Source organism: Perca flavescens, chromosome 7, assembly GCF_004354835.1.
Source record: "Perca flavescens isolate YP-PL-M2 chromosome 7, PFLA_1.0, whole genome shotgun sequence".
NCBI classification, from domain to species: Eukaryota; Metazoa; Chordata; class Actinopteri; order Perciformes; family Percidae; genus Perca; species Perca flavescens.
This window is the reverse complement of record NC_041337.1, coordinates 35,128,014-35,140,513: the sequence shown is the minus strand read 5'-3', so window position 1 is coordinate 35,140,513 and position 12,500 is coordinate 35,128,014. Positions and strand designations below refer to the sequence as shown.

Here is a 12,500-nt window from a genome sequence, read left to right as displayed (position 1 = left end):
ATTCGATTAGCATGAAAACATATCCCAGAGAATGGTCGACTCTTTTATCCAAAGCGACTTACCATCGCTGTATATGTCAGAGGTCACAAGCCTCTGGAGCAGCTATGGGTTAAGTGCCTTGCTCGGGGACACATTGGTTGATGTATCGCAGTGGGAATCAAACCCAGATCTCCCACACCAAAGGCAGATGTAATAGCCACTGTACCATCACCACCAGCCTGGAATATCATATATAATATTGGAAGTAAAAGTAGGGTTTCCACACCAAGAAAGAGAAAAACAGAAACTGAATTTTCATTGTTTTTTGTGAGTGAGAATCTACATACGATGACATTTCTTGCAAGTAACGCAGTTGCCCGTTAACGTTACAATGCAGCTTGTTTCATCTCGCTTATGTAATAATCCAGTGTTTTTCGACCTTTTATGAGCCACGGCACAGTTTTTACATTAAAAAAAATCCCGCGGCACACCACCAACCAAAAATGACACATTGTAGCCTGATAATCAGAATCTGCATTTTTCCTTTTTTTAAAATGCATCCATCGCTTTTGCAGGCTTACATCGATGATCTCGGCCCTACTGCTTACATCCTGGCACTGCGGGATGCGCCCGAAAGGTGGCAGCAGGGCTCCAGACTCACTTTTTTCATCAGGAGCATAGTGGCCACCAAATGAAAATTTTAGGGGCACAACCAAAAGGTGCTGTAGAAATAAAGTTGCCTTGCCTTACAACCTCAGCCTGTCAGTCAGTCACCAGGGCATAGAAACCACTGCTGTGCCTGCTCGGCTCCGAGGAAGCGTAACGTCAACAGCACTGCGACCGCTTTCGGCTCGCCGTTAATATCACATCGCAGCAAACGCTGTCTGCTGGAAGTTATGAAAAACTGTAACCACACTTGAAACCACTTTATCGTCATTTCCGTGACTCACCGTGACTTCCACAAAACTGCAGAGCCGACGTAGTTTGCAGCTCTGCGTGTGTGCGAGTGTGTGCGAGTGTGTGCGAGTGTGTGTGTGTGTGTGTGTGTGTGCGAGTGTGTGTCAGAGCTCTGCTCTCTGTCCACTTTCGGAGAGGACACATACGCTTGCGCTTACGCGCTCTCAGGTACCGAAATGTCAACGTTTAAAGTGTAAAAAAAGGGGGCAAATTTACTGGTCGCACATGTGCGACTGGATGTAAAATTCAGTCGCACACTCTCAAATTTTCTATTCTATTGTCTTAAATCAACAAGGTCATTATTGTTCTATACCGCCACCTACTGACACATAATAGTATTTAATTTCTCTGCCAGTTATCATATTGAGGCACAGATGCGCAACAATGGAAAATCATTTGCAGTAACTCAATAAAACAATTTGTTGGACCAATTAAGTAAAATCGGATAATTTCCCACGGCACACAGGATGATCTCAGTGGCTGAAAATCACTGTAATAATGGACCAATTTCAAAGATTGTTGTTCTCATCAGTAACTTAGACCCCAAAACAACATGGGACAATAGGGTCCAGGTTGGACAAAAACAGTAGTTACCCTTTTAGTATCTGAGGGCTTTAGACACTTTAGAGATCCAACGGTTACCTTATGGGGGTTTTAGGCAACTAGACTTTTCCTAAGGCACCCTGAGATGAAAAGGGCAATCCTTAAAGTGTTCCTGTGCTTGCGGGTCCTGGTCCTGAACCAGCTGCTGCAGGTCCTGGTCCTGGTCCTGGTCCTGAACCATCTGCTGCAGGTCCTGGTCCTGGTCCTGGTCCTGAACCATCTGCTGCAGGTCCTGGTCCTGAACCAACTGCTGCGGGTCCTGGTCCTGAACCATCTGCTGCAGGTCCTGGTCCTGAACCATCTGCTGCAGGTCCTGGTCCTGGTCCTGGTCCTGAACCATCTGCTGCAGGTCCTGGTCCTGGTCCTGGTCCTGAACCATCTGCTGCAGGTCCTGGTCCTGGTCCTGGTCCTAAACCATCTGCTGCAGGTCCTGGTCCTGAACCAGCTGCTGCGGGTCCAGAATCCAGCAGAGAAGATAATAATAATTCATAGCATCTTCTAACGTCATGTGAAATATTAAATTCTGCAGACGCTTCAACATGAACCACTAAATAAATAAATGAGTGAGTGAGAGTGTGTCTGTGTGTGTGTGTCTCTGTGTGTGTGTCTCTGTGTGTGTGTGTGTGTGAGTCTGTGTGTGTGTCTCTGTGTGTTTCTGTGTGTGTGTGTGTGTGTGTGTGAGTGTGTCTGTGTGTGAGTGTGTGTGTGTCTCTGTGTGGGTGTGTGTGTGTGTCTGTGTCGTTGTGTGAGTGTGTCTGTGTGTGTGTGTGTGTTTGTGTGTGTGAATGTGTCTCTGTGTGTCCCTGTGTGTATGAGTCTATGTATGTGTCTGTGTGTGTGTGTGAATGTGTGTGTGTGAATGTGTCTCTGTGTGTCCCTGTGTGTATGTGTCTGTGTATGTGTCTCTGTGTGTGTGTGTTTGTGTGAATGTGTGTGAATGTGTGTGTGTGTGTGTGTGTGTGTGTGTGTGTGTGTGTGTGTGTGTGTGAATGTGTGTGTCTGTGTGTGTGTGTGTGTGTGTGTGTGTGTGTGTGAATGTCTATAACCTTAAAGGCCTTTTTTATAGATGTGCATACAGTCGAAGGGCGCAGGCTCCGGTGTCTACGTGGAGACCCCTCTGCGTAGACACCGTAGCCTGACGTGCACCTCTCGAAAACTGTAACTACACGTCTAGGCGACGCACGTCGCTCGGCCGTGGCGTGGTAGCGTTGCATTTCCCCCCCCCGACTCCTTTTCCTGGTTCTCCTTCTCCATCAACAACATGAGATCAAGGAGAGGGTTAACTTCTCCTGCTCCACATCTCCCACCGTGGTCAGAAAGAACAGGGGAGACTCTTTGGTTCTCTCACTAAGACTCTAGAGTCACTACTCGCTCTGAAGATAATCGCCATCGCTCTCTCACTCACTCTAACTCTAACCCTCACAACTAAATGCCTAACCTTAACCCTTACCCTCACCTTAACCATCACAACTAAATGCCTAACCTTAACCCTTACCCTAACCTTAACCATAACCTAATTCTAACCCTAATCCTAAAACCAAGTCTTAACCCTCAAACAGCCCTTTAAACTTGTGGGGTCCAGCATTTTGCCCCACAAAGCTGTCGGGACCCCACAAGTATACTGGACTCCCGGTTTTTGGACCCCACAAATATAGTTAAACACACACAGGTCCTGGTATTAAACCATTAATGATGGCTGCGTTCCACTTAGGAGAGACCCTGGTATTAAACCATTAATGATGGCTGCGTTCCACTTAGGAGAGACCCTGGTATTAAACCATTAATGATGGCTGCGTTCCACTTAGGAGAGACCCTGGTATTAAACCATTAATGATGGCTGCGTTCCACTTAGGAGAGGTCCTGGTATTGTGCATGCTGACTCACTGAAATATCTTACTGGGACACTTGATGGAACTGAGCCATCGTTAAGATGATCAATCTCAGCTGTGCTTTTCCTGCTATGACAAGTCAACATGTCTGCTGTGAGAAAGGTCCATACAGATGAGTGCCTCCTGCTGATAAGTCGGCGTCTCTTCGGTGTGTTCTGAGGCACTTTTTGGACCTCGGGGAGCCGAGTGATCAGTCCGACTGGCTTTACTGCTGACGGTCGGCCGTTGGGTTGGTGTGTCAGGTTTTTTAAAGGAACACGCCGACTTATTGGGAATTTAGCTTATTCACCGTAACCCCCAGAGTTAGACTAGTCCATACATACCCTTCTCATCTCAGTGTGTGCTGTAAGGCTGTCTGACGGCTCCAGCGGCATCAGGCCAGCACAGATCCTGCAGGTGAATGGTTCCAGTAATCCTACCGCTCCGAATAAGTGACAAAATAACTCCAACATGTTCCTATTTACATGTTGTGATTTATAGAGTCACAGCGTGCACAAAAAAACAACGTAACATGAGACACAGCCGTCCTCTAACAGTAAACTAACCGGGAACTATATTCTCAGGCGGAAGAATATAGTACTCAGGCGGAGTGATATGCTCGCAGCAAGCCTGTCTGAGAATATAGTTCCCGGTTTGTTTACTGTTAGAAGACGGCTGTGTCTCAGGTTACGTTGTTTTTTGTACACGCTGTGACTCTACAAATCACAACATGTAAATAGGAACATGTTGGCGTTATTTTGTCACTTATTCGGAGCAGTAGGCTAGTTGGAACCAGTTACCTGCAGGATCTGTGCTAGGCTAAGCTAATGCTGGAACCGTCAGACAGCATTACAGCACGCACGGAGATGAGAAGGGTATGTATGGACTTGTCTTACTCTGGGGGTTACGGTGAATAAGCTAAAGTCCCAATAAGTCGGCGTGTTCCTTTAAGCCCAGTTCAGGACTTGATTCTGTCTGCTGATTGGCCCTCAGCTGTGAACGCAAACTGTTAAAACCTGAGCTCATTATAATCAAAATTATTCCAAATGTCAGTGTAAAAAGTCCAAAGTTCAGGTTTCCTTTTTTCAGATCTGTGGCTTCTTCATATCAGTTACTAAACGAACACAGCTGATGCTGCTGGTTATATATGTACTTTTACACACCGGTTACACACCGGCTGCGTGGCGTGTCCGTTTTTTATTTCGGCTCCCATGGTAACAGGTTAGAGTGTGCACACTGCCTGCGTGTGTAATGGAAAATTTACATTTAAGCATTTATTCTTTATAATCCTTATGTTTTTATTCAGCACATTGCATTTTCATACACCAAAGCAAAGACAGTTCATTTGCATTCCTGCATGTGGATTAGAGTTTGTTTATACTTCAGGGACTGAGAGTCTGAGAGAAAGTGTATGCCCGTTGTGTGAACTGATAACCCACAAGGCCACAAAATCTAACCTCCTCCTCTCCCAGATCCGTTCCCCCCTTGTCTGTTTAGATGTACAGGGAGCATGACCCCAGCTGGGGCAGAAAGAGGACATAGGATAAGAGGAAGTGGTTTTATGAGGTACATCTGGAAAGGACAGAGGATTAGATTTAAGGATGTATGTCAGAAAGGGGCAAAGGATTAGATGAAAGTGATTTTATGACGTATGCCTGTGTTCCCCTGATAAATGCTAGTACCAGGAGCTATATCTTTACTGTTGTCAGAAAGAAACTTCTAGAAGGTTACAAAATTGATTGTGTTCAAATGTCACTCCCCTTTTCCCCAAATGTGCATTTAAGCTCTCTCTTTCCTTCCACTCATTTGAAGAATCTTTGACACACCGAGCTACGTGCTTCTTGTGAACCTGTATTCTTCCTATATTTGCAAATATATATATATGTCTTTAATAAAATATAAAAACCCAACTTGGTTTTAGTCTCAGTCTGTCTTATTTGTTTCAATTTACTAAACTCTCAAAACTCTTCCCCCTGCTGCAAAAGGAAAATTCCATAACACGTGACACGCTCAGGCGCCGAAAACTCGTGCTCGCTAGAAATAGAACCGACGCCTATTTTTCAGCGTGTTGGAAGCGTTTCCAGGAAAAAATATAATATGAAAAGATGTTTATATCATTTAGACACAAATACATATTAATAAATGACATGTTGATGTTTGAAAGTCAAGGAGGTTTTGATATAAATGTAATAAAAAAAAGTAAAATTATTTTCTAATATTGCAACCTGTCAATCCAGAAGGAAATATCCTGGAGCCTATTTTGCCGTCAATACTGCCGACGTTGTCTTTGCTCTAATCAGATCGGTAAAAATAAACTCGTTCTCATGCCGAACTCGTAAAATAAGGATGTTTGGACAGTGGCTGATGCGACGAAAAAGGCGAAAATAGTGCCGACCAAGCGCGTTTACTTGAAACGTATAAAAGGAGACTTTTATCGTCAATAAGAACGAGAAAGGCTCCTGACCAAACATCCTTATTTTCGAGTTTGGTGTGAGAATTTTTTCGTTATATATTTATTACAGACAAGGCTAGCAGCAGCAGCAGCAGCAGCGCCGCGTCAGACACAGGGCAGTGGTGGCCTAAAAGTTAGAGACACAAGCTCGTGACCGGGAGGTCGTCGGTTCAATCCCCAGATCGACAGGATAAAATCTGGGTGGGTAAAGTGAAAGAGCAGCGCTTGTCCTCTCCCTCATTACCACCACTGAGGTGCCCTTGAGCAAGGCCCTTAACCCCCAACCTGCTCCAGTGGAGCTGATCTGGCCAGCAGATCAGACTGTGGTTGTATTGGGCATCTTCCAGGTATGAATGTGTGAATGTGATCAAAAAAGAAATAAGAATAAGAGAGGCAATTCCCTGAATAAATAAAGGTTAAAACAAAAACAAAAAAAAAGACATCTTTCTGGTTTGTAAAGACATAGAAAACGCCACGCAGCCAGTGTGTCTCCGTTCAGGAAACATTCAGGACAGGATGTCTGGTTCAGTGTGAATAATAAATAAACTGTTGAATTGGTTTAATGATTACATGAAACTGTTACGAAACAATCAAAACATGACAAACTGTTCTGCTACATTATGCAAATATATATACATATATTTATAATTTTTCATTCTTTTGTATAAACACGCAGCATTAACAACATATTGACATTTGTTTGGACCATATGTTCTACAGTAAAAACATTCAGCCAATGAGTGAACAACAAAACCCCTCGAAAAACTGATTTTCACAATAAAAGCCCATAGGATGGTTTTATTTTGACTCCTTGTGTGTGTGTGTGTGTGTGTGTGTGTGTGTGTGTGTGTGTGTGTGTGTGTGTGTGTGTGTGTGTGTGTGTGTGTGTGTGTGTGTGTGTGTGTGTTTGATTGTGTGTGTGTGTGTGTGTGTGTGTGTTTGTCATTGTGTGTGTATATGATGTGTGTGTGTGTGTGTGTGTGTGTGTGTGTGTGTTCTTCATGATGTCATCAGACTCTGGACAGGGATTGGTCAGAAGCTTCCTGAGAGGAGAGAATAAAAACAGAGTGAGGGATCAGTGCCTTGCTCTAGAGAACATGATCAGCTGTTTATTGATCACACATACTTTATATATATATATATATATATATATATATATATATATATATATATATATATATATACGTATATTTTCTTCCGGACCCACACTGTTGAGCTGTGTAAACGGGAGGCTTCGCATCAGAGTCCTGCTTCACCCTGTCCAGGTTTCTTATTCACAATATTAACCAGCTAGCTCTATGTTATCTCTTACATAATGATCACCTACACAGGAAATCTGTTATACACTATGTTAATAGTTCAATAGAAAGATATCTAACCATATATATTTGCCAATGTCGCACTATTTTTTTTCTTAAAATTAGGCCCTATGTTCCCACATCCAAATGGTCCCACAGCCCGATGGTCCCACAGCCCTATGCTCCAACAGCCCGATGGTCCCACAGCCCTATGTTCCCACAGCCCTATGTTCCCACAGCCCTATGTTCCCACAGCCCAATGGTCCCACAGCCCTATGTTCCCACAGCCCTATGTTCCCACAGCCCTATGTTCCCACAGCCCAATGGTCCCACAGCCCTATGTTCCCACAGCCCGATGGTCCCACAGCCCTATGGTCCCACATCCCAATGGTCCCACAGCCCTATGTTCCAACAGCTCAATGGTCCCACAGCCCAATGTTCCCACAGCCCAATGTTCCCACATCCCAATGGTCCCACAGCCCTATGTTCCAAAAGCCCGATGGTCCCACAGCCCTATGTTCCCACAGCCCTATGGTCCTACAGCCCTATGGTCACACATCCCAATGGTCCCACAGCCCGATGGTCCCACAGCCCTATGTTCCCACAGCCCTATGTTCCCACAGCCCAATGTTCCCACAGCCCAATGTTCCCACAGCCCGATGGTCCCACATCCCAATGGTCCCACAGCCCTATGTTCCAACAGCCCAATGGTCCCACAGCCCTATGTTCCAAAAGCCCGATGGTCCCACAGCCCTATGGTCACACATCCCAATGGTCCCACAGCCCGATGGTCCCACAGCCCTATGTTCCCACAGCCCTATGTTCCCACAGCCCAATGTTCCCACATTCCAATGGTCCCACATCCCAATGGTCCCACAGCCCAATGTTCCCACAGCCCAATGTTCCCACAGCCCGATGGTCCCACATCCCAATGGTCCCACAGCCCTATGTTCCAACAGCTCAATGGTCCCACAGCCCAATGTTCCCACAGCCCAATGTTCCCACATCCCAATGGTCCCACAGCCCTATGTTCCAAAAGCCCGATGGTCCCACAGCCCTATGTTCCCACAGCCCTATGGTCCCACAGCCCTATGGTCCCACAGCCCTATGGTCACACATCCCAATGGTCCCACAGCCCGATGGTCCCACAGCCCAATGTTCCCACAGCCCAATGGTCCCACAGCCCGATGGTCCCACAGCCCAATGTTCCCACAGCCCTATGGTCACACATCCCAATGGTCCCACAGCCCGATGGTCCCACAGCCCTATGTTCCCACAGCCCAATGTTCCCACAGCCCAATGTTCCCACAGCCCAATGTTCCCACATTCCAATGGTCCCACAGCCCAATGGTCCCACAGCCCTATGTTCCCACAGCCCAATGTTCCCACAGCCCGATGGTCCCACAGCCCTATGTTCCCACATCCCAATGGTCCCACAGCCCGATGGTCCCACAGCCCGATGGTCCCACAGCCCTATGTTCCCACAGCCCAATGTTCCCACAGCCCGATGGTCCCACAGCCCTATGTTCCCACAGCCCTATGGTCCCACAGCCCTATGGTCCCACATACCAATGGTCCCACAGCCCTATGGTCCCACATCCCAATGGTCCCACAGCCCTATGTTCCCACAGCCCAATGTTCCCACAGCCCGATGGTCCCACAGCCCTATGTTCCCACAGCCCAATGTTCCCACAGCCCAATGTTCCCACAGCCCGATGGTCCCACAGCCCTATGTTCCCACAGTCCAATGTTCCCACAGCCCGATGGTCCCACAGCCCAATGTTCCCACAGCCCGATGGTCCCACAGCCCTATGTTCCAACAGCTCAATGGTCCCACATCCCAATGTTCCCACATCCCAATGTTCCCACAGCCCTATGTTCCAACAGCTCAATGGTCCCACATCCCAATGTTCCCACAGCCCTATGTTCCAACAGCTCAATGGTCCCACATCCCAATGTTCCCACAGCCCTATGTTCCAACAGCTCAATGGTCCCACATCCCAATGTTCCCACATCCCAATGTTCCCACAGCCCTATGTTCCTAACTAACTGCCCATTTACTTACCGTTATTTACATATACTGTATACTTTTATATCTTATACGTATGCACTTATTTTTGCATCTTTACAGAACGCTGCTACTCGAGTCCTCACTATAACCAAGATGGTCGATCACATCACTCCAGTTTTGAGCTCTTTACAGTCTCCGTGTGAAGACTTGATTTTAGAGTTGATTTTAAAACACTACTGTTGGTTTATGAAGCCGTAGTCTCACATTGCCGGTTCTATCTCCACAGCGCTGCGGAGTAAGGTCTGACTACACCACAGATTCATTCTGGGATAGGAGAAAAAAAAAAAAAAACGCCCGGGTTGTTTGCATTTCTTTAAACCAAACACAATCGTCTTGGGCGGCTGTTAGAAACATTATGCTTTTGCTTCAGTTTCTTTGTTAAACCATTTGCATCCAAACTGCTGTTCTAGTATTTCTGTCTTTCATATTTAATTTCATTGTTAATCATGAAAGCTGAGGGACCTTGCAAAGAGCACAGGCTGTCTCCCTGAGGGCAGAACGCATAATGTGGAGGAGATGCCGGGCCTGACCAGAGATAAGAAGAAAGCTACTGATTGCACGAACCGAATAACTATTTGATTCCCAACTCCTTTAAAAAGACACTGTTTGACTGTTGGACAATCTTCAGTCATTTTCTGTACTTATGCTGTGAGTGCTGTAAACTGACTCTACTTGCAAGTAAATAAGGGTTTAAGAAAACTCCAGTGATTTTGTCCATTCTTTGATAAATAATTATCCTAACAGCGGCGCTAAGCTCCGGTTCTGCTAAGTAGTCTCAGGAAGGAGCTGTTGACACAATACAGTAATGTCAGCCATTTAAATTAGCTGATACGTGGTTAAACCTCATTGGTTCTCACCAGTGTATCTCCGTGTGTACTTGGTCCTCCAAGTTATCCCACCTTTCAAAACAATGTACCAGGACTTTACACCTACGAAGGGCTAGGTGTCAGATTTAAGTTATAACCTATGCTTTAGTTAGAACTATTCCAGCTGGTTCAACCCTTGAATATTTAGTAGCGCATAACTTAGAAATTATGTTCAAACTAGTCTACATTAGAATTGATGCATAGCTGGTGCCCAGCGCTGGAGGTCAGCAAAGACAGACAGACAGGAAGACAACATCCATAGAAACATACTGCTAATGTGGCTAAAGATGCAAAGAAACCTCAAATAAATGAACTGAATGTCTTGTGGTAGATTGCAGGGAGATGTGAGGGGAGTGGTAATCGAAGGGAGGTATATAGCGGCCCGTTGGCTCCACCCCCGAGCCTTTTATGGACTTCCTCTTCCAACAAGGAGAGGCTGGCATTAATTAAGTGATTGGGGTTTTGGAGGGAAAAGAGGAAAGCAGGTTTGAACTGGGAACAAAAGGAGCAGAGAGAAGAAAGGAGGAGAGCTGAGTGAGAAAGAATGGATGTGAATGGATTATGGACATTGCAGCAGTAGATGGTGAAGTGTTGTGTGTAATTCCCCTCATTGTCTGCAATAAACTTTTCAACTGCTTTCCATACTGTAGTGCGTTTCAGTACCTGTCATTTGTAGTGTTTCTGCAGCATTACTGCGATCTGTCAGGTTCAATCCTCGTCTCTCCGTTCTGTTTCTCATTCGATTTTTGAGACACTCTGGCAGCTTCGGCAACAGACTGCAACACAGCATCAATCAGAACAAGCAACACAGCATCAATCAGAACAAGCAACACAGCATCAATCAGAACAAGCAACACAGCATCAATCAGAACAGGCAACACAGCATCAATCAGAACAAGCAACACAGCATCAATCAGAACAGGCAACACAGCATCAATCAGAACAAGCAACACAGCATCAATCAGAACAAGCAACACAGCATCCATCAGAACAGGCAACACAGCATCCATCAGAACAGGCAACACAGCATCAATCAGAACAAGCAACACAACATCAATCAGAACAGGCAACACAACATCAATCAGAACAGGCAACACAACATCAATCAGAACAGGCAACACAACATCAATCAGAACAAGCAACACAACATCAATCAGAACAGGCAACACAACATCAATCAGAACAGGCAACACAACATCAATCAGAACAGGCAACACAACATCAATCAGAACAAGCAACACAACATCAATCAGAACAGGCAACACAACATCAATCAGAACAGGCAACACAACATCCATCAGAACAGGCAACATCAATCAGAACAGGCAACACAACATCAATCAGAACAGGCAACAGAAAATCCATCAGAACAGGCAACATCAATCAGAACAGGCAACACAACATCCATCAGAACAGGCAACATCAATCAGAACAGGCAACACAACATCAATCAGAACAGGCAACAGAAAATCCATCAGAACAGGCAACATCAATCAGAACAGGCAACACAACATCAATCAGAACAGGCAACAGAAAATCCATCAGAACAGGCAACATCAATCAGAACAGGCAACACAACATCAATCAGAACAGGCAACACAACATCCATCAGAACAGGCAACACAACATCAATCAGAACAGGCAACACAACATCAATCAGAACAGGCAACAGAAAATCCATCAGAACAGGCAACATCAATCAGAACAGGCAACACAACATCAATCAGAACAGGCAACACAACATCCATCAGAACAGGCAACACAACATCAATCAGAACAGGCAACACAACATCAATCAGAACAGGCAACAGAAAATCCATCAGAACAGGCAACATCAATCAGAACAGGCAACACAACATCCATCAGAACAGGCAACACAACATCAATCAGAACAGGCAACACAACATCAATCAGAACAGGCAAGGCAACATCAATCAGAACAGGCAACATCAATCAGAACAGGCAACACAGCATCCATCGGAACAGGCAACACAAAATCCATCAGAACAGGCAACATCAATCAGAACAGGCAACACAGCAACCATCAGAACAGGCAACACAGCAACCATCAGAACAGGCAACACAGCAACCATCAGAACAGGCAACACAACATCAATCAGAACAGGCAACAGAAAATCCATCAGAACAGGCAACATCAATCAGAACAGGCAACACAACATCAATCAGAACAGGCAACACAACATCAATCAGAACAGGCAACACAACATCAATCAGAACAGGCAAGGCAACATCAATCAGAACAGGCAACATCAATCAGAACAGGCAACACAGCATCCATCGGAACAGGCAACACAAAATCCATCAGAACAGGCAACATCAATCAGAACAGGCAACACAACATCAATCAGAACAGGCAACAGAAAATCCATCAGAACAGGCAACATC

At 45.5% G+C, this 12,500-nt stretch overlaps 1 protein-coding gene across 1 annotated transcript in view; it reads right to left on the bottom strand.

Annotated features, from left to right (window-relative positions):
- Window positions 1–6,786: 6,786 nt before the first annotated feature.
- Window positions 6,787–12,500, bottom strand: part of grm6a (glutamate receptor, metabotropic 6a) — a 67,400-nt gene continuing 61,686 nt past the window's right edge. The window contains exons 15-16 of the mRNA XM_028582641.1: window positions 10,758–10,870; window positions 6,787–6,902 (exon numbers count right to left, since the gene is read on the bottom strand). Coding sequence (XP_028438442.1) covers window positions 10,784–10,870 — 87 coding nt within the window. The 3' untranslated portion in view covers window positions 6,787–6,902; window positions 10,758–10,783. The remainder of the gene's footprint in view (window positions 6,903–10,757; window positions 10,871–12,500) is intronic.